The sequence below is a fragment of the Sinocyclocheilus anshuiensis genome, unplaced genomic scaffold (assembly GCF_001515605.1).
Source record: "Sinocyclocheilus anshuiensis isolate Anshui unplaced genomic scaffold, SAMN03320099.WGS_v1.1 scaffold1133, whole genome shotgun sequence".
Classification (NCBI taxonomy): domain Eukaryota; kingdom Metazoa; phylum Chordata; class Actinopteri; order Cypriniformes; family Cyprinidae; genus Sinocyclocheilus; species Sinocyclocheilus anshuiensis.
Genome location: NW_015555792.1, coordinates 194,020 through 220,563, shown reverse-complemented (window position 1 = coordinate 220,563; position 26,544 = coordinate 194,020). Strand labels below are relative to the sequence as shown.

General features: G+C 40.2%; 1 protein-coding gene across 4 annotated transcripts in view; it reads right to left on the bottom strand.

The window, feature by feature from the left end:
* The window catches only part of LOC107674882 (uncharacterized), a 33,953-nt gene extending 7,761 nt beyond the window's left edge, over positions 1 to 26,192 (bottom strand). Inside the window, exons 1-9 of one of the 4 annotated variants that reach the window (XM_016469019.1) lie at positions 26,178 to 26,192; positions 23,870 to 25,420; positions 21,761 to 21,899; positions 21,503 to 21,609; positions 4,655 to 4,834; positions 4,155 to 4,244; positions 1,726 to 1,926; positions 973 to 1,152; positions 518 to 750 (exon numbers count right to left, since the gene is read on the bottom strand). In XM_016469019.1, coding sequence (XP_016324505.1) covers positions 518 to 750; positions 973 to 1,152; positions 1,726 to 1,926; positions 4,155 to 4,244; positions 4,655 to 4,834; positions 21,503 to 21,609; positions 21,761 to 21,899; positions 23,870 to 25,348 — 2,609 coding nt within the window. In that variant the 5' untranslated portion in view covers positions 25,349 to 25,420; positions 26,178 to 26,192. Of the gene's footprint in view, positions 1 to 517; positions 751 to 972; positions 1,153 to 1,725; positions 1,927 to 4,154; positions 4,245 to 4,654; positions 4,835 to 21,502; positions 21,610 to 21,760; positions 21,900 to 23,869; positions 25,750 to 26,177 lie in introns of those variants that run through there. The other 3 variants (XM_016469021.1, XM_016469020.1, XM_016469022.1) reach the window with 3 other exon arrangements.
* Positions 26,193 to 26,544: the final 352 nt, after the last annotated feature.

Genomic DNA, 26,544 nt, shown 5'->3' with positions numbered 1-26,544 from the left:
AGAGCACATTTAATGAATAATCGATGCTGAAATCGAATTATTTTCAAAGGGTTCGCAAACTTAGTATCACCATTGTTTATATATATATATATATATATAGTTTATATAGTCGTATATCTCCCTGGCTATAGATATCTGTTTGTTTGAATGTTTCTGTAACGTTCTGCTTTGGCCTGTACATCAGCTTCAGATCTCTAGACAGTGTTTTTGTGGCATGCGTGCATGTGTGTGTGTGCGTGCGTGTGTGTGTGTGCGTGTGTGCATGTGCGTGTGTGTGCGCGCGTGTGTGCGTGTGTGTGTGTGCGTGCGTGCCTGCGTGCGTGTGTGTGTGTGCGTGCGTGCCTGCGTGCGTGTGTGTGTGTGCGTGCGTGCCTGCGTGCGTGTGTGTGTGTGCGTGCGTGCCTGCGTGCGTGTGTGTGTGTGCGTGTGTGCATGTGCGTGTGTGTGCGCGCGTGTGTGTGTGTGTGTGCGTGCGTGCCTGCGTGCGTGTGTGTGTGTGCATGTGTGTGTGTGTTACCTGTGGTCCTGTGCTGTGTACTTGAGAAGCTCGGCCAGCTGTAGAGGGTACTTGCAGATCTTCTGCACAGGGGTGAGGAGGAAGCCGTCGATGGCGATGTCGATCATCTGCTGGAGCAGGCGACAGGCTTCGAAGAAGTGCTGATAGCGGCCGTCCTTCATCAGCTTGGAGAGCTCCATGCAGGCATCCAGGTGGTTGTTGCAGTACTCTGAATAGATCCAGAACCCGTCTTGCTGTATGGCAGACGGTCAGAACTTAATCAAACAAATGCGTTTTAAGGTTTTCAGGAATCAGTTCAAACGTTTGAATAGCTGATACTCATCAATACACAACCAATATACGCAGACTGTCTTGACATTTTCTAGATTCATCATGAAGGAGCTGGTAGGTGCAGCTAAAATTGACTATAATATGAAATAAGAAGTTTTTACCTAGCCATAAGGCAATGTACTCACATGTTCCAGAAAACACGGTCCGATTTCACTAAGATGGGGCTCCTCAATGTTGTACTGTTTCTCCAAGTCCCGCACAAATCCCATTTGAAATCTGTAGATATCCTCGATGTTTCCAAAAATCACTTTCAACTGGTCGTCACTGAACATGTCAATCCTCTTTCGACACTGCCTCAAGTATCCCTGCAGACAGAAACACCTTCAGTTCAGTCACGTACGTAATTCCAGCCTTTGCTTTCTGTTCTTCCATTGAAAGTCCACTCCACTAACTAATTATTCAACCTTCAAAAAGTTCATGAACACATTGCAAAATAATCCCTTGAGTGATTTAATCCAAGTCTTCTGAACAGACACGGTCACTTTATATGATGCACTGATTTCATTTAGGCTTTTCACATAAACACTGATCAACGCGCACACATAGAGCTCATCAAATATGGCAAGCAGAAGCTCAACCATGCTTGCTTAACGTGAGAACCAACGAGGTTTATTTTGCATGCCAAGCAGTTACAGTGTGTTTACCATATCTGATGCGTTAATCATAAAAGCCTTAAGTAAAGGGATTCCTCAATGAACTTTTTGAAATGTCAACATTTTAGGTGAAAGGTCTTTCAGTGGAGGGACAGAAATCTCTCAGGTTTCATTAAAGATATCTTCATTTGTGTACTGAAGACGCACGTCCTATGGGTTTGGAACCACATGATGACATGAATTTTGATTTTTGGCTGAACTGTCCCTGTGATCGCTCCATGGTACCTCACAGATGTCCTTCAGGTGCTTGATGTAGTGGCGCTCAGTGCTCATGATCTCGTTGATGACGTTGGCCCTCATCTGGTCTCGGTTCTGCAGCGCTTGGCCGATGCACAGACAGCCGTTGCTGGGGTCGCTGTGTCCGTTCTGTACCTCACCGGCACCCTCAGCCGATTCTGTGGCTGTATTTTCCTGGTTAACCCACAGCTAACGGCAAACAAACAAAGGCATACAGCTATATTACATCTTCAAGCTGTGAGATTTGCAAAGGGGAACAGGTTTGAGTCCTAATTCTCACTGGGGTAAAGATTTTTGCTAACTGACAAAAGTTGTTGTTTGTTTTTACTGAGAAGTCCATGCATTTAAAGATACCATAGTTACAAAAGTACTAATTGATTTCTCTACAGACTTCCACCATCAGTTGTTCTTTAACCATTTTTGACTGGACACGTCTTATTCCAAACGAATGATGAGCTGCAGTCTTGCTCTCATTGCATTGGTAATAAGACAATCTGCCTTTGCTGTGGGTTTCAGTTTATGGTTTCAGATAAGAATGCATTGTGCTGCAAGATGGCACAGAAGATATTTATATTAGGTGGGCTTAACTACTATGTACTTACTAAAGCAATAAGCCCCAAGAAGCCGTAGTTTACAGTGAATTTATAACAGCTGAGGGGCGTTGTTAGGTACGAGGTGAAGCGGAGTCTAAAACCTCTCTTAGCTGTTATAAATTCACTGTAAACCACGGCTTCACGGGGCTTATTGCTTTTATAAACTGGTTATTCCATATACGTAGTAAGGTTTCACAAAATAAAACAGAGCAAATAAAGTGTAATGATATTAATAAAAACAGTATTCTTCCACCAAACAATGTAGTTCCTCAGAAACAGTTGTGATTGCTACAAAGTGGTTGCCGAGCAACAGACAAACGTAAACAAAGGTGTATGTTACTTTGTAGAGTCATTTACAACAGCTTCGAACGTGGCTCAGCCAATCAGAATCAAGCACCGGAACTATCCGTTTTATCAATTTAAATTAATAATTTGATACAATGCACTTATTGTGTGCATACATACTTTTACATTGTACTTGTATTTTAAAAATACCTGCATGTATAATTACACTGTTGGCCCATCTCTAACACCTTAACCCACCATTAAACCTACCAAACTTGTCCCTAACCTTACCCGTATCCCACCTGAATAGCAGCAAAAGTGTTTTAAAATACAATATGAACACAACTGAACACAAGTACATTGTACTTATTTTTTTGATGTAAGTACATAGTAGTTAAGGCCACCTAATATAAAGTGGGACCGAAGATGCTTCTGAAGTGGCATATACGCAGACTTTTCATGTTTTAACGAGGAACAGAAATTTAATGGTGGCATAAATCTATTTACACAGGAATCACAATCTTGGGAAAACTGTGAATCATCACAATCTTGAATGTTACATTATGAGATCATGTCTTCTGGGCTGCTTCCATGGCGGGTCAGTACCAGTATATTTTGAAGTTTCGTACATCACATGCTCTCTGTAGGTCTATGTTATGGAAAAAAGGGTGAGGTTTTTAATTTTGTTTTTAAATACACTGACGAAATAGAAACGACATGCACTTTTTAAAGTAACTTTGATACTATTATAGAGTAAATTCAAAAAGTACTGTGGTACTTTATTTGTTAGTTCAAAGAAGTAAAAAAAGCCTCGTGAAACATGTATGAAACTTGTATGATAGCATTGTGCTTTCATTTATGTTCGTTTTTGGTGTAAAATAAAAAAAATGTACAAAAAGAAAAAAGAAAAAGATTTCTGTTTTTGGAAAACAATTGGACAACTTCTTTGTTTTAAATGTATGGTGGAGAAAAATAATAATTGTATTGATTTCTGATGTGCGTTTGGGTCTCGAGGGGTCTAGTCTTGGCCTGGGTTTGGAGGGTCTGGTCTTAACTCATCGGGTCAAGTGAGGGCATAAAAGTTCACTCTCAGTAATTCTCCATTCATAAGTCACCATTACATTTCAACTCTTTCCTGTCAGGAATATTTGCTTGAGCGTCTAAAACCCCGTTCCTTGATCAAAATACAACACAGACCAACAGCTTTAAAATTCTAGAATCTAGAATTATTACACACACTGATTGCGAATTCAAATCTAGGCATCTACAGAGATGCAAACATAAAATGAGAAACGAGAAGATGGTTCTGAATGCAAAGCAGATACTACTACTAACATCTATTTCAACATTCGGAGGCTATTACAAAACGCATCCAAAGCAGCGTGTGTAATGAAGAAACATATCGGATGCTCATCTATTTGAAAAGCTATGAAGCGCACTAGGAGCGTGATTTCATTAGGATGCTTTAAATGCTTTGTGAGACGGCTGTGTTGACAAAATCAGCAGCACTTGATGAGATTTGAGGAACTGGGAACGCACCTTTGCTGTTGTGTTATGGAACCTTGGAGTTGCTATAGGGTTGATATAGAAAACTGGTTTTGTGTAAGGTTGAGGAGGGTGGGGATCGACCTTTGGAAAGAATGACAGAAATACACTTGGTTTTAATTTTCTCTAAGAATAGAAATGGCTTGGCAACACTGATTCAACACTGACTGCGCTTTTTCTGAAGTCCAGCCGGACGCATCTAATCCATGTCCATTTCTTCACTTCAGACCTTGAGCCGTTCAACAATAAGATCTAGGACATTGGTCTCAAACTCAATTCCTGGAGGGCCACAGCTCTGCACAGTTCAGCTCCAACCCTAATCAAACACCCCTGATCCAGCTAATCAAGGTCTTCAGGATCACTAGAAACCTTCAAGCAAGTGTGATTTGGAGCTGGTTGGAGCTAAACTCCGCAGAGCTGAGGCCCTCCAGGAATTGAGTTTGAGACCACTGCTCTAGGAGCTTATCAGGAGAGATGAGAGAGTTGAGACGTACCCTCACGAAGCTGGCGGGGAACCAGCCCTCCTCGTCATCCATCTGACCCCACCACCAGTCTTTATTGGAGGCGTCCAGGACCTTGATGATGTCTCCAGCTTTGAAGGCCAGCTCCCGCTCGGCCATCGTCACGTGATCCCATACTGCCTCCGCGCTGACCACCGAACCGCCGCTGATCAACTGCAGAACAACACAGCAAGTCTGATGGATGAACGGTCATTCTTTCACACACACTTCCGCATCTGCTATTGGCCAGAAAACATTTGTGACCCATGCTGGCAAAATGAGTCGGAATGAGCAAATTTTCAAAATTAAGTTATTTTTATTGTTGTTCTTTTATTGTTATATGACTTGCTGGAATCGGACAAAAATGACTGAGCTACAGCCGTTTGAAAGCGACAGCAGAGTTGATTTTGAGAAAAATCGAGTTAAAGTTCTCTGAAGATTCCAAAGCGAAATCACCTAGCAATAGGGATGTAAAAATAAACCGCGAGCCGGTTGAAAATCGATTAAAATGTGTGATGATTCAAATCGGTTGAAATGCCAAACAAATCGCCATGCAATTGACCTATCGGTAAGCCCCACCCCCTTAGTTACTGTTGCTCCCTCAGACAAACAAACGGAGCTGCTCACTCTCTCACAATGAGAGCTGTCAGTGTGAAAACCTTGCCCCTCGATGTTTTTGCACAATTTTGGACACAGAATGAACACCATTCAAGTGGGAATTAAATATGCCATGGAGGGATATATAAAAGATTTTAACATAAATATTGTGGGTATTAATTTGGAAGCGAGGGTTTACAGATCACAATGGTCACAATGGTTATGGTCGTCACGATCGCGGATGACAATATGCAGGATTAACACTGTTCATGTATCGCAGGGTATGATTAAATTAATTCACATTTAACCAGTTTAATATGGAGAGGCACTGAAAAGTAGACCTTCGTTTATGTGTTTTTGCCCTACACTGTACAAGACGCGAGAACAGTCTGCTATTTAGGTTTGTACGTTAGCATGGACGCACTAACTTCAATGTTAACTAGTTTTGGCCAGAGATACCTTGCTGAAGCACAAGATGGCATTAATGTTCTGCTTGAGCAGATGAAAAGTGTAACTTAATGAGAGTATGACAATCAGAAAATGAACGTTTTCATGTTCATTGGGATTGGGGTTGAATGCTTTGGGACATTTTTGTTTGGGTTCAGGAAATGTAATAAAATTAATTTGATTGCCTATCCTCTCAGGATAACTGGAATCAGTGTTACAAGAACCCCAGGCACATCGTTTTTCCATTTTTGTAGCATAAACACCATCAAACCGATGCGAGCTTTGGATCTTCCAATGTCTCTCTATGGCGCTGAAACCTACAGATGTCCGAGTTCCGGTCCCCGGGCAAATGATACTCAACTGATAATCTTTAGAAAAGTTTATGTGGTATTTTCTTTTCATCTGGCCTCTGAATGATGCAAATTAAAGCAGTGTTCATGAGTGCTTTGTTTACAGCGGTAACCCAGGAAACACTGTATCATTGCTGTTCATAAGCGCAGCTCTGCTTTGTTTACAGCGGTAACCAAGGAAACACTGTATCATTGCTGTTCATGAGCGCAGCTCTGCTTTGTTTACAGCGGTAACCAAGGAAACACTGTATCATTGCTGTTCATGAGCGCAGCTCTGCTTTGTTTACAGCGGTAACCAAGGAAACACTGTATCATTGCTGTTCATGAGCGCAGCTCTGCTTTGTTTACAGCGGTAACCAAGGAAACACTGTATCATTGCTGTTCATGAGCGCAGCTCTGCTTTGTTTACAGCGGTAACCAAGGAAACACTGTATCATTGCTGTTCATGAGCGCAGCTCTGCTTTGTTTACAGCGGTAACCAAGGAAACACTGTATCATTGCTGTTCATGAGCGCAGCTCTGCTTTGTTTACAGCGGTAACCAAGGAAACACTGTATCATTGCTGTTCATGAGCGCAGCTCTGCTTTGTTTACAGCGGTAACCAAGGAAACACTGTATCATTGCTGTTCATGAGCGCAGCTCTGCTTTGTTTACAGCGGTAACCAAGGAAACACTGTATCATTGCTGTTCATGAGCGCAGCTCTGCTTTGTTTACAGCGGTAACCAAGGAAACACTGTATCATTGCTGTTCATGAGCGCAGCTCTGCTTTGTTTACAGCGGTAACCAAGGAAACACTGTATCATTGCTGTTCATGAGCGCAGCTCTGCTTTGTTTACAGCGGTAACCAAGGAAACACTGTATCATTGCTGTTCATGAGCGCAGCTCTGCTTTGTTTACAGCGGTAACCAAGGAAACACTGTATCATTGCTGTTCATGAGCGCAGCTCTGCTTTGTTTACAGCGGTAACCAAGGAAACACTGTATCATTGCTGTTCATGAGCGCAGCTCTGCTTTGTTTACAGCGGTAACCAAGGAAACACTGTATCATTGCTGTTCATGAGCGCAGCTCTGCTTTGTTTACAGCGGTAACCAAGGAAACACTGTATCATTGCTGTTCATGAGCGCAGCTCTGCTTTGTTTACAGCGGTAACCAAGGAAACACTGTATCATTGCTGTTCATGAGCGCAGCTCTGCTTTGTTTACAGCGGTAACCAAGGAAACACTGTATCATTGCTGTTCATGAGCGCAGCTCTGCTTTGTTTACAGCGGTAACCAAGGAAACACTGTATCATTGCTGTTCATGAGCGCAGCTCTGCTTTGTTTACAGCGGTAACCAAGGAAACACTGTATCATTGCTGTTCATGAGCGCAGCTCTGCTTTGTTTACAGCGGTAACCAAGGAAACACTGTATCATTGCTGTTCATGAGCGCAGCTCTGCTTTGTTTACAGCGGTAACCAAGGAAACACTGTATCATTGCTGTTCATGAGCGCAGCTCTGCTTTGTTTACAGCGGTAACCAAGGAAACACTGTATCATTGCTGTTCATGAGCGCAGCTCTGCTTTGTTTACAGCGGTAACCAAGGAAACACTGTATCATTGCTGTTCATGAGCGCAGCTCTGCTTTGTTTACAGCGGTAACCAAGGAAACACTGTATCATTGCTGTTCATGAGCGCAGCTCTGCTTTGTTTACAGCGGTAACCAAGGAAACACTGTATCATTGCTGTTCATGAGCGCAGCTCTGCTTTGTTTACAGCGGTAACCAAGGAAACACTGTATCATTGCTGTTCATGAGCGCAGCTCTGCTTTGTTTACAGCGGTAACCAAGGAAACACTGTATCATTGCTGTTCATGAGCGCAGCTCTGCTTTGTTTACAGCGGTAACCAAGGAAACACTGTATCATTGCTGTTCATGAGCGCAGCTCTGCTTTGTTTACAGCGGTAACCAAGGAAACACTGTATCATTGCTGTTCATGAGCGCAGCTCTGCTTTGTTTACAGCGGTAACCAAGGAAACACTGTATCATTGCTGTTCATGAGCGCAGCTCTGCTTTGTTTACAGCGGTAACCAAGGAAACACTGTATCATTGCTGTTCATGAGCGCAGCTCTGCTTTGTTTACAGCGGTAACCAAGGAAACACTGTATCATTGCTGTTCATGAGCGCAGCTCTGCTTTGTTTACAGCGGTAACCAAGGAAACACTGTATCATTGCTGTTCATGAGCGCAGCTCTGCTTTGTTTACAGCGGTAACCAAGGAAACACTGTATCATTGCTGTTCATGAGCGCAGCTCTGCTTTGTTTACAGCGGTAACCAAGGAAACACTGTATCATTGCTGTTCATGAGCGCAGCTCTGCTTTGTTTACAGCGGTAACCAAGGAAACACTGTATCATTGCTGTTCATGAGCGCAGCTCTGCTTTGTTTACAGCGGTAACCAAGGAAACACTGTATCATTGCTGTTCATGAGCGCAGCTCTGCTTTGTTTACAGCGGTAACCAAGGAAACACTGTATCATTGCTGTTCATGAGCGCAGCTCTGCTTTGTTTACAGCGGTAACCAAGGAAACACTGTATCATTGCTGTTCATGAGCGCAGCTCTGCTTTGTTTACAGCGGTAACCAAGGAAACACTGTATCATTGCTGTTCATGAGCGCAGCTCTGCTTTGTTTACAGCGGTAACCAAGGAAACACTGTATCATTGCTGTTCATGAGCGCAGCTCTGCTTTGTTTACAGCGGTAACCAAGGAAACACTGTATCATTGCTGTTCATGAGCGCAGCTCTGCTTTGTTTACAGCGGTAACCAAGGAAACACTGTATCATTGCTGTTCATGAGCGCAGCTCTGCTTTGTTTACAGCGGTAACCAAGGAAACACTGTATCATTGCTGTTCATGAGCGCAGCTCTGCTTTGTTTACAGCGGTAACCAAGGAAACACTGTATCATTGCTGTTCATGAGCGCAGCTCTGCTTTGTTTACAGCGGTAACCAAGGAAACACTGTATCATTGCTGTGCTCTGCTTTGTTTACAGCGGTAACCAAGGAAACCGCTGTGTAAGTGTTCATAAGCGCCACCTGCTGGCAGAGAGTGAATATGCGTCTCATTCAACTCGTCTGCTGTTTCCTTCAGATATGTTTTATGTATAGTGTCACAAAACTAAAGTCAGACCATTCTGTTTTTGCTTCAAATTTCGAAATTATGCAGTCTAATTTATATTAAAAACTGCTCATGCTGCATCTTTGTTTGGATAGTGATTAAAATGCAGTGGTTGCCTCTAATTTTAAATGGAAAGAGCACAGACAAAGCCTTAGTTTGTTTATATGAAGAGATTTCTTTTATTAGTGCAACTTGCTTATTTGATTTGGGGTTTGTTTTAAAATTTCAATTTAGTTTAGTTTTATTTAAATTTCACAAAGAAACGTGCAGCAATAGCCTAATAAAATGACACAATTTCATTCACTGTATAATGTCTTCAATTTCATTTTGTAAAAAAAATCGTTAATCAAATCGAATCGTGAGTTGAGTGAATCGTTACATCCCTACCTAGCAAAGTTGCATATTTTCCTCCAATTCTTTTCTTAATGATAATTACTACATTATTAATCAAGGATTAACCAATGATTTCTTTCCTAAATCGAGGCACTCGTATGATATAAGGTCGCCATGATTTTCCCTACTAAGACATGTTCCTGGATCAACATTATTGTCCAAAACATAGACCTAACTCTATCCCTTCCCCTAAACCTAGCCATAATTTATCCCTAAAATCGGAGGGAAATGATAGCTGAATAACAAGGGTGTAGAAGCACCTAACTCTGGTTGTTAGGCTAAAACTTACATTTCCTGTAAACTTATCCCTCAATTCTGATTGGTTGCTTGGAATGTTGTTGCAGGAAAAATCACGATCGCCTGTGATATAAACAGCGAAACACTAAGCAAGAGGCTTCCTGATTGGCTGTTTGTGCAGTATATGCTCCTCTGAGAGCGTGGCCTTCAGCATGCATGAATGAGAGCTGTCAGTGCGTTCATCGAGGGTTGTCTCTGAATTCCTGCAGCGTTGAGCACTCAGACTCCAACCGCAAACATCACAAGCGTTCTCTAGGCTCAGACTGCAGACATCACATGCTGAAGACCCGATGGATACCACCAGTACATAACTACAATAAGATCAGAAGCACACCCTCCATTTCCACGATTCCTTTGCTTCATATTCTGAGAAGCCTACATATCACCATAATTGTCTGGATGATTAGTGCCAATAAATATCCTCTCAAGCACCTTCAGACTGTTCTGTGAATGTAAATCATTAAAAATGCAGAACAACTCTGTGCACAGATCATAATATTAAGACACCCTGAAGTCGTCTCTCATTACGGAGTCCCAGGGTTCTGTGAACGTGATGGATTTATCGTTACATAATCGACCGCTGTTCCCCTCAAGTTTCTGCATACAGTATGTCTTGAGATGAATGCATTCGACTTTGGCACCAAGTGCGTATGAAAACACAAAGATGGCAAAACTCAAAAGAAGAACTAGAAACACATGTCCTCTATTTGTCATTTCACATCAATGTGCTCTTCTTACTGTCAGATTCATGGGACTTTCTTATCTTTTCAGAAGACATATGCCTTGTTAATAATACTAAAGCTGACTAAAGTGGACTTCTAAAGGGACACACTGCTTTAACATCAAATTAGAATGAAAATGAGGAACTTATAACATCTGTAGGGGCAACATGAAATGGGTAGAAATTTGCTTTGAGAATTACATTAGCCCAAATACCAGCATCCTCACTGAAGAGCCAGCAGAGAGATATTACGCAACAGACTTGAGTCCTGAGAGAGAGGGCCAAACAAACACATCCTCCTCAACATCTGAAGCATATGATGTGAGAATCAACCATCCAGACTCTAAATAAACCCAAGCACAGTTTGGAAATCAGCTCCTATGACTGTGATGTCAAGCTTTTCACAGTAAGGATGTGGAAATGGACAATTCTCAACTCGCCACACCACGTGTGCTGGCATGTGATCAAACACACGATATTAACAGCTGCTCTGAATTTACCTTTCTCTAAATACAGAATGACATCTGACCATAGATGCACAACCCTTCGATTCTAATCTTACATTTCGGAAGGACTCAGATCTAAATAAGCATTGCATTTTGTATAGACACACCAGATGCAAGACTGTACAGTATTTTGTATCATTTTACATTCATAAACTCTTCATAAATATCTCAACAGACTGTTTTGATTGCAATTATTGTTATTCTAGCACAATTCTAGTCTTATTACATGACATTTGATATTTTATGGTTTCAGAGCATTGGCCATGAATATTAATTCACCAGCATTTTTAAATGGACGTTCATAAATCATCCGCACCATGATACACACAAACACTACATGTCATGATATGCATTCAAAATGCCGCGGAATAACTCAACAAATCGGCTTATATAATGCAATTGGACTGAAAGATGACGGTGGAGAACACACACGCACACAAACACTTGACAATGTAAGTGTAGGACATATTTTACCATCTCGGCCGCAGTAAAGAGCAGAATCACAGATACGAACAATCCAATCACAGATCTCTGCGCCTGTTCGCCTGTGTGTCAGTCATGCTGAGGACCCTTCAGCTGGAGCCCATGAAGAAGATCAGAATCACGTTGACCAGCAGCAGAATGGCGATCACAGTGAACACCGCCACCGTTTGCACGTCCAAGGTCATGCTGCAGTGCTGCTGTCAAACCTGCGATCGGCACAGTTATCAATGCATCCAGCCGCACAGATATGTGTAAAACACGACACTCCGGCTGCGTCTCAAACCCCAGCGAGCCGCCTACCTAGGGCTGAGCCGCTGCGCGCACCTGTCATGCCCAAGGTGAGGCTGTGTTGCTAGGCAACTCGCTGGGGTTTGAGACACAGCTCCGCGACTTGCAAGACAAGACACGCATAAATATGCCTCATCCTCACCATCATCTTCATCGGCATCAGAAGAGCAGCGAGGAGGATCGCTATCCAGAGCGCTTATTCTACAGCGCAATGATGCGCAGCTGCGCTCCGCCAACCAGAGCCGGCCTGCGTGCTGTTCATCCCTCACCATGGAAACACTGCCGTTAACATTAACAAACATTGCCACTCTGTTATATAAGAGCCAACAACACACCGTTAGTCAAAGTGCATTAACTGTGTCATCTTTACAGTAATGCCCTGTCGTTCATCTTTGACTATTAGGCTGCTACCCGGCTTATTAACGAAGAAGAATGAACGATAAAGCCAAGCCGTTCAAAATCATCCAGGTGCAAAACAGTTTCACAAGAAACTGAAACTTTTTTTTTTTCAGTTCAATTAGCCGACTTTCCTGTATTAATATCTCATAATCAAGATAAATCTTTTTAGCATTACATCTCTTAACTTAGTATCTCATTATATTCTTGACTTATTGTATGCATGGCCACCAGAATGAAGGTACAATCACATTTACCATTGTTTGGTGAATTTTTGCAGGTGAAATGCAGTAATTTCAATAGGAATCCACTCAATTGGGAATTGTATAATATACCTATTTTTGTAGGACAACCTGGACGTTCGTATCATCCTACCTTGCTGAAAAAAAACAATAGAAACTACCACAGAAGTACAAATACCATTTCAAACTATTAACCATTGAAACTATTAAAAAAATGATTTCCTGTAGTGTGTTTTTGGACTTATTTCATTAGGATTTAGTGGTTTTAACAAAAGCCACCAATTAAAGGTAACTGCCAGTATAGAGACCCACAGGGTCCATTACAGTTTCCATTAAAACCAATACAAGTCCCATTATAACCAGTGAAACCATTACAAATGTTAGGATGGTGTCTATTGTTTTTTCAGCAGGGTGGTTTCCTCCATTTTTTTTCATTGGCTTTTGTGATTATTATTGCAGAAAATCAGCTCTGTGACCAACAAAAGGTTATGATTTAAGATTCTTTCACGTTTTGTTCATCACGATAACCTTCACATATGAACAGAAATTGTATGAATTTTGAAGTCTAAATACAGTCGACAGAAGTAAAAAGCTAAACATATAGGCTATAAATGAACTACACCACGGTCACATGACTTCAACGTCACCACCATTAAGTTAAAACAACACTTTCGGTCTTTATTTCAAAATGTTTTGCTTGAATGTTTGAGTAAGAATAGTTTGCAGGAGTGCGATTATAAACTGTGAAAGCGGCAAGTGAATCCATGAGTTTAACTGTTCACTGTGAAGTTTAATTTCCTAACAACTTCTGTAGCCGCATTTAGACACTTGTCAGCAACCGCCTTTTTCAAGATAAGAAAAAGCTTTAAAAACATCACAAGGCGGATTTACTGAAGTATATTTATGCTGTAAAATAAAACGTGCATGTTTTTCACATGCAAAAAGGAAATTAATGGTCTATTTTTGATAGACCTTTGGTCTGATTATATATTTTTTTCAGTGTGTGGACAACTCCGGTTACGTGGTTGATATAACTTTTTTTTTTTTAATCAGGGGAGGACTTAAACATTACGCAAAGGTAGGCGACTGCCTTGGGCCCCCAAAAGCCAAGGGCCCCCTACAATGCTTTTCATATAGTATATGCGCATTAAGCGCTGACACGCGAACGTTTGCTGTTTACGGTGTTTATTACCACGACAACCGTCCGAGACTGAACGTGCTTTTTGTGTACCCTGCTTGAAGGAGATGAAAATATTATGCATCTGAAGCTGTCATTAAATATTGAGAAACAGTGTGTATTATATGCTTATAATTGTTTTAAATGCAGCTTACTCATTTATGAGAAGAAACCAAGTAGAGGACACAGTTACTTTTTTGGTTGATATAATCCTTACTATGGGGCACCATTGTGCAGCAGCAAGCATCACAACAAAAAAGGAACCTCAAGGTTGATCTGGGAAAATGTATGCAAATGTACAGGGCCCCATTCCTATATTTTGCCTGGGACCCCCAATTCACTAAATCCGCCCCTGATTTTAATGTAGAATTTTCATGAAAATATCTTAAGCTTGTCTTCACCACAGACCTTATTTCAGGCATTTAACCAAAAACCCGTTTAAAAAACCCACTGACTTTGCGACGATGGAGCTGGAAGCGCTAAAATGCAAATTCGTTTACATTCAGTGCGTGATGTGATCATGCTGATGCATTTAAATCTGCTTTCACTCACTGTGGGAAATTTCATACATTAGGCTTGGCACAGATTTTGAGTCCAAATCAACTCTTACTTTTAAACAAATGTCCTTTGCATAGTACGAGGCTTAAATTAAAGACAGAAAAATAATATTAATTTGCCATCGGTTAAATAACCTTATGCTTTGACATCATGATAATAAACTAAATGTTCAGAAAAACATCCCTTTCATGGCACACAACTGAGTTTGAGTAATACATTTTTTAGACCTTTAAATGTATATAATTGTCTATAACCAAGTAACAATCAAGATGCACAATGGATTTCAAGCCCTTACTCTTTTTAATACTGGGGGTTTATAAACTCATGTTCACAGACAATAATAATTAAAAAATAAATAAAAAACTACTCACACACCTTACAGTACATCTTTACACAAAATGATAAATGTCAACGAACTGAATGTGTTCAGACATTTTTTTTTCACACAGTATAGCAGAAGGCAAACAATTATTTGCGTCTTGAGATTATTCTTATGAAATGTATTGAAAGAGCTTTTCTCTTGTGATGCAGAGCAGACAGTTACATAACTGACACTGACTTCCATACGGCTCGATTGCACCCATCCTGACATTTACACAACAAAGGTCACATCTGAAATTCAAACAGACACAAATAGTTTCATGAATACAAAGCCAAAGTTTGTCAGAATTATGTATGATTTAAGGAGCTACACACATTATTCTACTACACAAACACAGTGTCTCTATGATACTGGCAATTTAAAGAAATACATTAACCAATGTGAAGTCAAACTGAAAATCTCAGCATTAATTGTTTTGTTTTGGGGCGGGGAGTGATGTGTCTCCTACTTTATCATTTACATATAATGCAAGCTTGGGAACACAGTTTTACCACAATCAATCACTGTTTGGGATACCATTGAACTACATATGTAGTGCTGTACAATTTTTTATTGAAATTAATTATAATATCATATAGCACTTGCATATTATTGCTCTTTTGTTGATGTTGATTGCTTCCATTGTCCTCATTTGTAAGTCGCTTTGGATAAAAGCATCTGCTAAATGACGAAATGTAAATGTAAATATAGTATTTTTTATGATACAGTTGGTCTTTGCTCTGTTGGCCAATCGGTCAAACATGGGACACACTTGGAGACATTACGGTTCATTAAAAGCTATTAATGAAGCACATAAATAACCAGAGTATTCACAGTGTAGTTCAGTCACAGCACCACTGCTGCACACTCGCTCGACTATCCAAACAAGAATGGGATCGTCTTCTTCTTCTGTAGTCTCTATGGTGGTTGCTATATGACAAAACGTGCCTTAAAGGGGTCATGAACTGCATTGCTGTGTTATTTTATAATGTTCCTTGAGGTCCACATATAACGCTGGTCTTCCATGTTCCTCTTGTCTTGTTGGGACTTTTGTATTACTTCCTGTCCCCTGTGCTATTTTGTGGTCTTGTTGATTCGTCTTCATTGTCTCCCTAGTTGTGTCTTGTTCAAGCCTGTCAACATTCCCGTTTTTCCTGGGAGTCTCCCGTATTTCACACCCATCTCCCTCCCGTTTTGTTATTTCTCCTGGGAAACTCCCGTAATTTGTATGGCCCAAACCTCGTTATTATTCCAAGGTTGTCTACGTAGTTGCCAGATCTTGTATGAAACACATCTTACTCTTGAGCCGCATGAAGTAGAGCACACCTTGTGTCTTGTTTTCATTGGTTCTTTGTTTCATGTGTCACGTTCTGATTGGTTTATTGTTCCATTGCTTTCAGGTGTTTCTTGTTAGTCATTAGTCCATGTGTATGTATACAGCGGGTAAAATAAGTATTGAACACGTCGCCATTTTTCTCAGTAAATATATTTCTAAAGGTGCTGTTGGCATGAAATTTTCACCAGATGTCGATAACAACCCAAGTAATCCATACATACAAAGAAAACAAAACAAATAAGTTCAGAAATGAAGTTATGTGTAATAAAATGGAATGACACAGGGCAAAAGTATTGAGCTACTGAAATGTATTTAATACTTTGTACAAAAGGCTTTGTTGGTAATGACAGCTTCAAGACGCCTCCTGTAGGAGAAACTGTTCGCATGTATTGCTCAGGTGTGATTTTGGCCCATTCTTCCACACATACAGTCTTCAAATCTCGAAGGTTCTGTGGGCCTCTTCTATGAACTCTGATCTTTAGTTCTTATTTTCTATTGGATTCAAGTCAGGTGATTGGCTGGCCATTCTAGCAGCTTTATTTTCTTTCTCTGAAACCAATCAAGAGTTTCCCTGGCTGTGTTGTATATAGCCCTCATGTTCCCATTGTTTCATGTCTGCCTTTGTTAAATGTAACCTGCTGTTGGTGAGTCTTTGTTTCACGGTTTATTGTCAAGTCTTTAATTTGTGTTTATGTTTAATTAACAAAACTGCGCATGGGTCCAGACTTGCCCTCAGTGGACTCATTTGTTACAAGCCCTTGTGTTTCGCTTGTTTGTCGTAAACAGTACAATTAAGTCCTTCTCTCTTTGTTGCTGAGTTCACCTTACAGTACATGACACTAATGGCGTCTACAGACACAGATCATTTAACTCAGGATAATTCTGTTTTGAAGAGTTTAAATGTAAATCTATTTCTTTTGTTTGCACATAAAGTCTTCACAGACTATGTTTATATGGACATCAGTAATCTAATTATTCACCTTGTTCTGAATAAGCCAATATTATGATTAAGTAATTTTGATTAAGTAATTAATTGTAATGATTAAGATTCAGAAATGCATGGATAATAACTCCAATACAATTCTAATGAATAATAGAAAAATATCCGTAGTAAACTACAAAAAAAAAAAAAAAAAGTTAATCAAGACAAACATTGATGTCAGACTGGTACGTGCTATGCGTATAGGTGTGTGTGTTTGTCATCCCCCCCCCTCTTTTGTCATTGCTCTGCTGCTTTCTCTCAGGTTCCTGATTGGACGTGTCGCCTGTCAATCATCGTTGTGATGTCGTCTTCTTCGCCCAATCTGCTGTCGCCCTGCTGGTTTAAAGGTCCTCCCACGAACTTCATGGAGAGGCTCGTTTGTGCTCGTTTGGTATGCTGTGTGTTTGTGTATGCTTTGTTTGCCGAAATAAGTACTTTTGCATCCTATTCTCTGATGTCATGTGTCTAACACCTAGTCTGCAGTGTATTTGAGTTAAGTGCAGTGTTTTCTCCTTAATCAGGCAAAAGAGAACAGGTAAGCATATAGCGCGATATACACTCTGCACGTAGTAATGATGAGTGTTTAGATACATTAGGAAAGTGGTGTGCGCCTTCCTTGTATTTTGGTTTTTATTGATAAGAATAGGAAATTAGAGTGTCAATACGCTGAAGATCTCGGTTTCTTTTCTCCTTTTTACTTTTGTTAGTTAGGTTAAAGGACTTGGGGAGCTTTATGGAAATTATTTGGTTTTATTTTGTTCTTTGATTTGGGCGCCACTCAAGTTCCTTTTCCCTATATCAGGGGTATTTCATGTTGGTGGTAATTTCTCGTTAACTTTATTTCTACTAAATTCTTTCTTTATTATTATTCTCATTCCAGCAATTGTAAATAGTGCATCCCATTAACATTTTCTTGTGGCTTCGGCTTTATGTAATAAATTATTCATAATCGAGCTTTATCCGTGTGTCTTATGCTCATTTCTATTTTTCTAAGTGTTACGATCTAACTCCTAGACTTTTAAAGTTCGTAACATTTAATGGGGGCTCGTCCGGGATAATTTTTATGTCCGGCGACATTAATTATTGCCGGTGTTGATGGCAGAGTGACCATACACATGGTTATGGGTAGCGCGACAGGGTATTGATGGTCTTAGTGGCTGATTGGTCGATGCGAGTATGGCAGACATTGATTTAGAGGCGTTCGTTAATGTCAAAAACACATAAAATTACACTTATTTTCAGCATTTACTCTCCTGATCCAGCCATACGCAAAGCATGCTGGAAACTAACAATCCACCACCTAGTCTCAGTTAATGCATCAACATGACTCTCATAAATGGATTAGGTAAACTTCAATTTGACATATGTAGATTGAACACAATTAAAAGAAGTTAGGACAAAATGTGTAGAAATTGTGTTGCTGTAGCTCATTTTAAGTAAGTAAATGGAACAAGCAGCATATATATATTAATTTAAATAACTATTTAAATTTTATGAGAATAGAGCACTCCACATCACAGCTATAGCAATAACAACAAACCTACCCGACCCGAAAACTCACTGAAAAAAAAAAAGATTAATTGAATTTACTATTTTTTTAAGGTAAGTGGTTGCAATCAATTAATTTTAGCCACATTTAAATAAACACATTTTGTTGAAAGTTAGTCAACTAAATCTGTTTATTTAAATGTAGCTAAAATAAATTGATTGCAACCACTTACCTTAAAAAAAATTGAATAAATTCAATGAATAATTTTTTTCAGTGCTGCAGCAACAGAACCATATCATACATCGGTGTGGATGATAATATAGTTATATTTAACGCTCTTGGTGTGAACGGGTCTTAAGTCATGTAGGCATACATTTTGAGGAAACAACAGCAGACGGGACAAAATGTTGACGAACATAAGAAAACAATGACACTTCCTGTCTGAGAGCTTGTGCGTAACAGCAGCTGCTTACTTCTTCTCCAATCACGTTTAATGCTGACCACCCTAACAAACAAGACCACTGCTCTATAGTAAAAGATACTGCCCAGGAAACACAGGCCATGATAAAATAAGCTTTATATCTTCTCACATGCCTCAAATGTTTGTCCTAAAATCCCTTAGGAGAAAATGTAACACTTTAGATGAATTGTTCAAGGTCATATTGAGCATCAGCCCTATCCAGCATCCATATGAGAATGAGAAAATGTTTCTGTTCCGATATAAGACACAAATCCCTCACACGGCACTGGTGGACGACAAACGGCCTGTTTAAACAGAGCAGGATTGACCTGTCATGTCCCGCACTGTTTAACATCTGATGAGTCTGATTCTCCTCGATAACAACCCATCATCAGCATCAGCATGAATAATACATTCCTCAACAACACAGGGTCAAGGAATATTTCCACATCCACAAAAACGTTATGAACTTTTGCCTTAAACGTCTGCTAGTGCTCGGTCTTGCAAACATAATCTGTGCTAATTACAATTGATCATGAATGATGCATATATTCATCATTTTGAAAGCCAATGGTGATGCATTATGCACCTGCCATTGCAATTAAATCACCATTAACCGTTTGTCTATATCAAACATAATCACACATCATTGGCACAATCTTCTTAATTGTAAGTCTGTGAGTTTCTGAAGGAGAACAAAATGAAGTAAAACAAACAACAACACATTAACACAAAAGGTATACAAATCTAAATGCACGTACATTAATGTGGTTAAGCAGCGATAAATCTATGACATTTTATCAATGTGGTAACAACTGATCAAATTAGTGTCTAATTTGTTATTAGAGAAGCTATTATGATCTCTTCACACAAATTGCAATGCTGAGAACATTCGTCAGTGAAGTACCAAAGTCTTGCAAGTGTAAAGGATTGAGGAGGAAAGAACCACTCCACACCAAAGTTAATCTCGGATTCCCAGCATGCTTTGCATGACTCGATGACTAATTTCTTTAAATGTACCCATTACGTAATGCAAGCTAGGAAACAATATTAATAGTGATGCCAAATTAACTGAGAGGGTGAGATTTGACTCCGTGGTTTACAGCGATCCTCTGTGAACATGAGCTTAAGCTGACAGCGTCTGCGCTCACCGCTAAACCAGCACTCGAGCAGCTTCATCAGCCCTTCATTCAGAAGTTAAGCACTTCACTCATTTACACATCCACCGCTAGATGCCTGAACCAGACACTAATCCACAAAACTCACATCTAGTGTGCAGGAGCAAATGGTACAAGAATTTAAAGGTGCTCTTTTGGTGCTGAATTTAATTTTATGAATAATAATCAGTTTCTAGATCAGTTTCTTGAAGTATCACAGTATCATATCGTTGCCCATTTTTGCGTTCTCAGGGTTGCGTACACAGCTGATTTCATAGCAGAACAGTGATAATTCACCACTGCCAAGATGAGTTCTTAAGAAAAGTTAATAAAGAAAAAAAAACAGTGCTAAATGATAGAGAAAACAGAGAACAAGTGCTGTGAAAACTTCAACACCATAATGCACTGGGCTCAATCTGTGAGCAGGGATACACAAATGTGAAAGTATGATCTGCAGTTTTAACAAAAGCCCTGGAGCTGTCAAAAGTAAAACAAAAACGTGTAGTAATTACTGAAGGAGATTGGCCTCATTAAGCAGGTGGTCTAACGGCTTTTTCCGAAGGCTTGGGTCACACTTTATTTATAACTACATGTACTTGTTATATTGTTAGGGTTATTTGCATGTAATTATGCATAATTTATTGTTATTATAATAATAAGTACATGTAACATTTGTAACCAACATGACAAAGAATCGTGATAAAATCGTGATATTTTTGAAAAAAAATATATTTTTGCCATATCGCCCACCCCTAGGTGAGGCTTAACATTGTTACAAACTGTCAATTTAGTTTTCATTATCATGGACTTTTAGTTGGTTTTATTTCATTTCCTGTTGTCTTTGTTCAAGTTTCTCGCTCTATTTAGTTACTACGGCAATTCATTTGATTATCACACCTGTTCGTTATCTGTGTATAGGTAAGTTCCTTGGATTCCTCAGCTCATTGTCAGTTGTTTGTGTTTAAGTGCACACTGTTACATTGGCTTTGATACCCTGTGTTTATTCTTTGATTAAAAACCATTTGTGTCGGAAACCTGGACCTGTCTTCATCTTTGGGCTTTTATTGTTGTCACAAACATGGGTTTAAAAAAGATTTACGGAATACATTTTTTGCATTTATATTTGAATAAATACCCAGGTTACGTCTGTTCATCACACAAAGCTATCGTGTCTCTTTAGAAGTTTTGGATAAAACCGCTTGATTCAAATGGATTACATTTACAACGTTTTGGTTGCATTTACTTTAACTGGGGGACAGAAATCTGTCAGGTTTCCTTAAAAATATCTTCTTTTTTTGTTTTGAAGAGGAATACAAATGAGGAGGACATGAGGTTCAACTAACCCGTTAACAGTTGCAACTCAATTGTTAATGCAGTACTATTCATTTGTCCTGACTCAACAACACAAACCAGTCCATCAGATGAAGTCTCAGGACAGAGGCCGGATCACTCACCATGTTGACGTGCAGTGGTCCAGATCCTGGTCTAATCCGCTTCCGTCTGTTGGATCCTGTGCTGCTGTTCCTTATGCGGTGAACGACTGATTTAGCCATGGTTTTAGCTGCAGGACAGATTGCTAGTATTAGCCAAAGTGCTCTATACAAAAAATTCAGACCACAACATGAAACTGTAATCAGGACTATCAGGGAAACTGATTGCAGTTGAACTGCATGTGAAGCACCACTCGGCTGTGGTTTTGGCCTGCGCTGTACCTGGAGGAGTGAGCATGTGTGTGAGGGCCATGGGCTCCAGGGCTGACAGTGCGGTGGGCAGCGGCAGAGAGCGACACCGCTGGAGCAGAGCTTTGAGAGGAGGATCTGCAGGCGACTGGCCCCGGGGCCGCGACAGGGTCTGAAAATCACTGCAGCACGTCAGGTAACCTTACAACAACACTGCATTTCACATTGCACTGCATCCAGAGCATCTCCTACAGTAGTATACATCAATAGTGGAGTGGGGTTAGTCAAGTGAAGAACAGCATCTGAAAACAGTCAACAAGGTTTGGCTATTGTTCACACAGGCAGACCAAACAAACAAACCGTTGTTTTTTTTTTTTTTAGCTTTTTCCAGTCTAAACATGGAGTTCTGTTGTACAAGCCTGCTGGAGGTGTCTTGAAATTAGATTAAAATACGATCTTAGTTAATGTATCTCATTCTGAACAGTCAGATCAGATTTGATGTGTTTTTTCGTCATTTGTCGCAACAAGAATAAAATCAGCGCACACAGGTACTGGATGCATGGAATCAGTGTGAGGACACCACTTCCAATTTCAGTTATAGGCCTATTAAATTAACTGTTAAACACTTTACTGTTTTATACTACAATTAAATATGCATTAGTCACTTTATTTCCCTTTTTCCAATGTTTTCTTAAATTTTATTGAAAATAAATGATATTTGATGGGAAAAGGGAGAAGAGTGAGATAGGGAAAATGTGTATTCATAGTATTTGGTGGGTGGGGTGAAACAAAAGCTAAATCCACTGTCCCAGTTTTGTTTTGTTCCCCTCCCCCCCAGGCTTAAACAGACAATGGTAGGTGGAGTTAATGTAAATAGACACTCCACTTTGAATATAACACCATGATAATTTAGCTTTTTCATTAAGTCAGTGGTTTTCAACCCTGTTCCCGGAGGAACACCAACCTCCCGTATCTGACCCGTGTATTTCTGGGCTGCGTTCCACTTTTTTTATGCCCTTCCCTCACTAACTTCCCTCCGTCTCGTTGACTCGGAAGTATGTCATTGATTATGTTGCACGAGTGACCATCGCCACCAACGTACTAAACCCTTGATTCACCATGGAGCTGATTCATTATTTAAATTTTTTGTTTATGAATTTGTTTGATGCACCATTCTGTGTGCCTATAGCTATGGGCTGTTGGAGAAAATATATAAAACTACACAAACTAATAAAATATCAATATATGAACAGCGGCTATGCTTATCCTCCTCCTTCTGCCTTCCTGTTTCTATCTCATCCTGAGGTCACTGGAGTTTGGATCGAGTCTCGCTTGTGAAGACTTCAGATAATGCCCTTTCAACCGCTAAATATTGTCCTTATATTGTAATCATTATGATCACAAGCTGCAATCATTGGCTTAATAATGCGTTGAAGGATATTAAATAATTTTGCCTGATTAACTGAATACATGTCTTTAACTAACCACATGTGTACTTTAGCATCTTGAGGTATGTATTTTTGCCATATGGACATCACCTCCGGACACAGGACACTTCTTTATTGTAACATTGAAGCAATCTCTATTATTCTGTTGCACAGAATTGAAGAGTTGATGGCAGAACGGGTTGATCTTTGATTGACAATTAGCGGGAAAGGGTTAGTTTTTGGTCTGCCCACATGTGGAAAACAAATATTCAGGCTCAAAAAGTGCCATTTTCTAGTTTAATTTCAAACTATGAAAACAGACATGGAGCAAACTGCCCATAATGCACAAAAATTCGGTCAGATTTAAGGAAAGAATCGGATTACCCGTGCAGTGTGAACAAAGGCAATGCAACACTCATTAAACCAACTAGAAAATGCACACTTGTGACTCGGGTCTTTAAAAAGTAATAATTTCTAATACTTTTCAGCTGATCACACCAATCCTTATTTTATCATGACATAGAGACCACTTTTCATCATCCAATCTGCTATCAATGGACAAAATCAAGTCCTGTGCTATATTTTCATCCCGTTTCACCAAGAAATATGCATGTTATGGAAATAATATAGGTTATAGATTGACAATCAAACAGCTTGGATGTTAAAACTACTCTGTGTTACTCAAAACGTCACCTTTCGATCCAGCTTATATTACCTTAAACACGTCCTCCGGGCAGTTCATCTTTTTCCTATCCGTGCAAACATCTTGGTTTTCATCAACAGCTTTGCTAGATGAGTGATGTGGGATCGCCGTGTTTTCAAAGCCAGTCTGTGTCTCTTTTGGTGGCTCTGGTTCTTCATATCTCGGGTGGCTCTCGATGGTGGCTAGAGAGATGTGAGTTGAGCTGAGCTGAGACTGGGATTCATCCGAGTTATTACACAGGGAGCTGTTATCTCTCGGAGAGTCTGGGCATGTTCTCCAGGCCTTCAGCACCACAGGAGGAGAGCAATCCACCATGGCATTATCAGGCGAGACCGCCTTGCTCATGTCAGCAGATAACGTGGGTTTACCCTGAACTGAGGTATCGGCTTTCTGCTCACCGCTCCTGACTGTCAAAGGCACGAGTTCTCCGGACTCCTGTGTCTTTCTCACTCCGAGAGGCGACTGCTGGCCTTCAGGGGGGGAGAACGAGCGGGACGAGTTTCTCCATTTCATTGCAGTCTCAGCCACGGTGTTGAAAAATCGGAGAAGGCCTCGAAAATGGCTGCTTTTGCCATGAATCCCTGTTTGTTCAGGTGCAGAGTTCAAATCCTTGACCAGTTCAAAGTTGACCGAGCCGTAGTCAGAATCGATGGTTTTGTCCAGGGCATTCATTGACTCAAAACTACTCTCTGCCAGCGTCTGACTTCCCTTTTCTTTGAGGGAAATTCTTCTCAAGTAATTCAAAACGTCACCCCCTCTGGCCCATCGTCTTCTTTGAGGTATCTTGAGGCTTTGCTTCGTAAAGCAGTCTTCCTGTTCTGTCGAATTGTTGTAGTTAAAGAAGCTGGGGTGAGATTTCTTTGTATAAACGACTCTTTCTGACAACTTACAGCCGTTTTGGTTGCTAACGGTGTCTTTGGTCTCCTGCTGGACGTTGTCTGGGGTTCCAGCGGGGGCGATGTCCTCAAACAAACAGTAGAAGTCTGCAGTGTGTCCTGCGAATGAATGTCTCTTGGCTTTATTCCTAAACACATGCTTGAAGTCTGAAGAAGGAGAGTCCTTGCACATGTACACATAATCAGCCTCGTCTTTCAGGTCAGTGTTGAATTTGGCATCAGAAATCTTACCGGCTTTTCCTCTAAAAACAGATGGGGACTTTAGTTTCTTGAAGGGCCTGACTTTGTTAGTGATGGACAGTTTGAGGAAGGACGCTTCACCGGGGAGGATGACGGAGTGAGGTCGTCTATCCAGGTCCCAGGGGGTCTTGCGGCGCTGCAGGATCCTCCAGATGGCCGCCATCCTGGAGCGCCGGACCGGTTCCTGTTTTTCTCTTCTGAGCGTCTGACCGGGAATAATGGAGTCTGAGGAATTGCACTCTGGAATCCATGAGATCTCAGCTTTGCTCTCTTCGTCAACTGAAACGTTGAACACGCTATTGACAAATCCATTGGAGAGACTAAACTCTGACGCAGGGCTGATTGCACTATCCATCCTCTCGCATTTTAAGACAAGATGTCAGGTGTCCAGCTTAGGAAGCATCATTTTTATCATCATTGGCGAAGTCTGTGATAAACAAAACCACACGCTATGGGAGATTAATGTGTCTAATGTAAAGTACATTTATTTAGCAAATTACCTATTTAACATTTTTACATTCAGATGGCATTCAATCATGTCTCCTAATAGACTCGTATGACCATTAATGTCACATTAAAGACAAACAAGAATACTTTTACACTTGTTCCAAAACCATGTCCACAATGAATTAAATGTAGCAATCTATCTACCATAAATCACCTGTACTTTCTCCTGCATCATTTATATATAGACTAATACCTGATAACATAGTCTTTAGTTTAAATTCAAGTTATAGATGTAGCTTAATTAAACACACACACACACACACACACACACTTCTATCACCCTACATAAAACATGGCATGAGACAGATGAGAGTATATATGCAATAAATAAACAAATACATAGATATTTAAAACACTGGTAGTTGGTACTTAGGGGAACAGCGATTTCTTTGTATTTGAGGCACACAGCGTACTATGGTGTGCAACTCCTTACACACTGTGAAGTGAGCATATTCAACAGTTTGAACGCTATGAAAGATTCATGTTAAAGAACTCTCCTTTCACCCTGTCTCTACTCCTGCATGCCTCTTCTAATGTCTACAATGCTCGTGTGAAACGAGCACTTTGTAAACTGTCAGAAGTCAACCAGACAGCATTACCCATTTCCCATTCACATGAAATGCACACACACACACACACACACACACACACACACACACACACAGGCTATACACTACCGTTCAAATGTTTGTGGTCGAAACATTTCCATTGCAAATAAATGCTGTTCTTCAAAGTTTCTGTTCATCAAAGAAAACTGAAAAAAATTACACACTGTATCATTAAGCAGCACTGTATCACATTTTTCATGAACTGTTTTCAGCAGTGAATAATAATAATAATAACAATAACAATGATAATAATCATAAAAAACCTCTTAAGGATCATGTGAAAAAAGCTTAAGAAAACAAGAACTTAAAAATCCCAATACTATTTCAAAATATTAAAGTTCTTGACTGTACGTTTGATCCAACCTTTAGTCTTCTTTCAAAAACATAATATATATATATATATATATATATATATATATATATTACTTACTACACA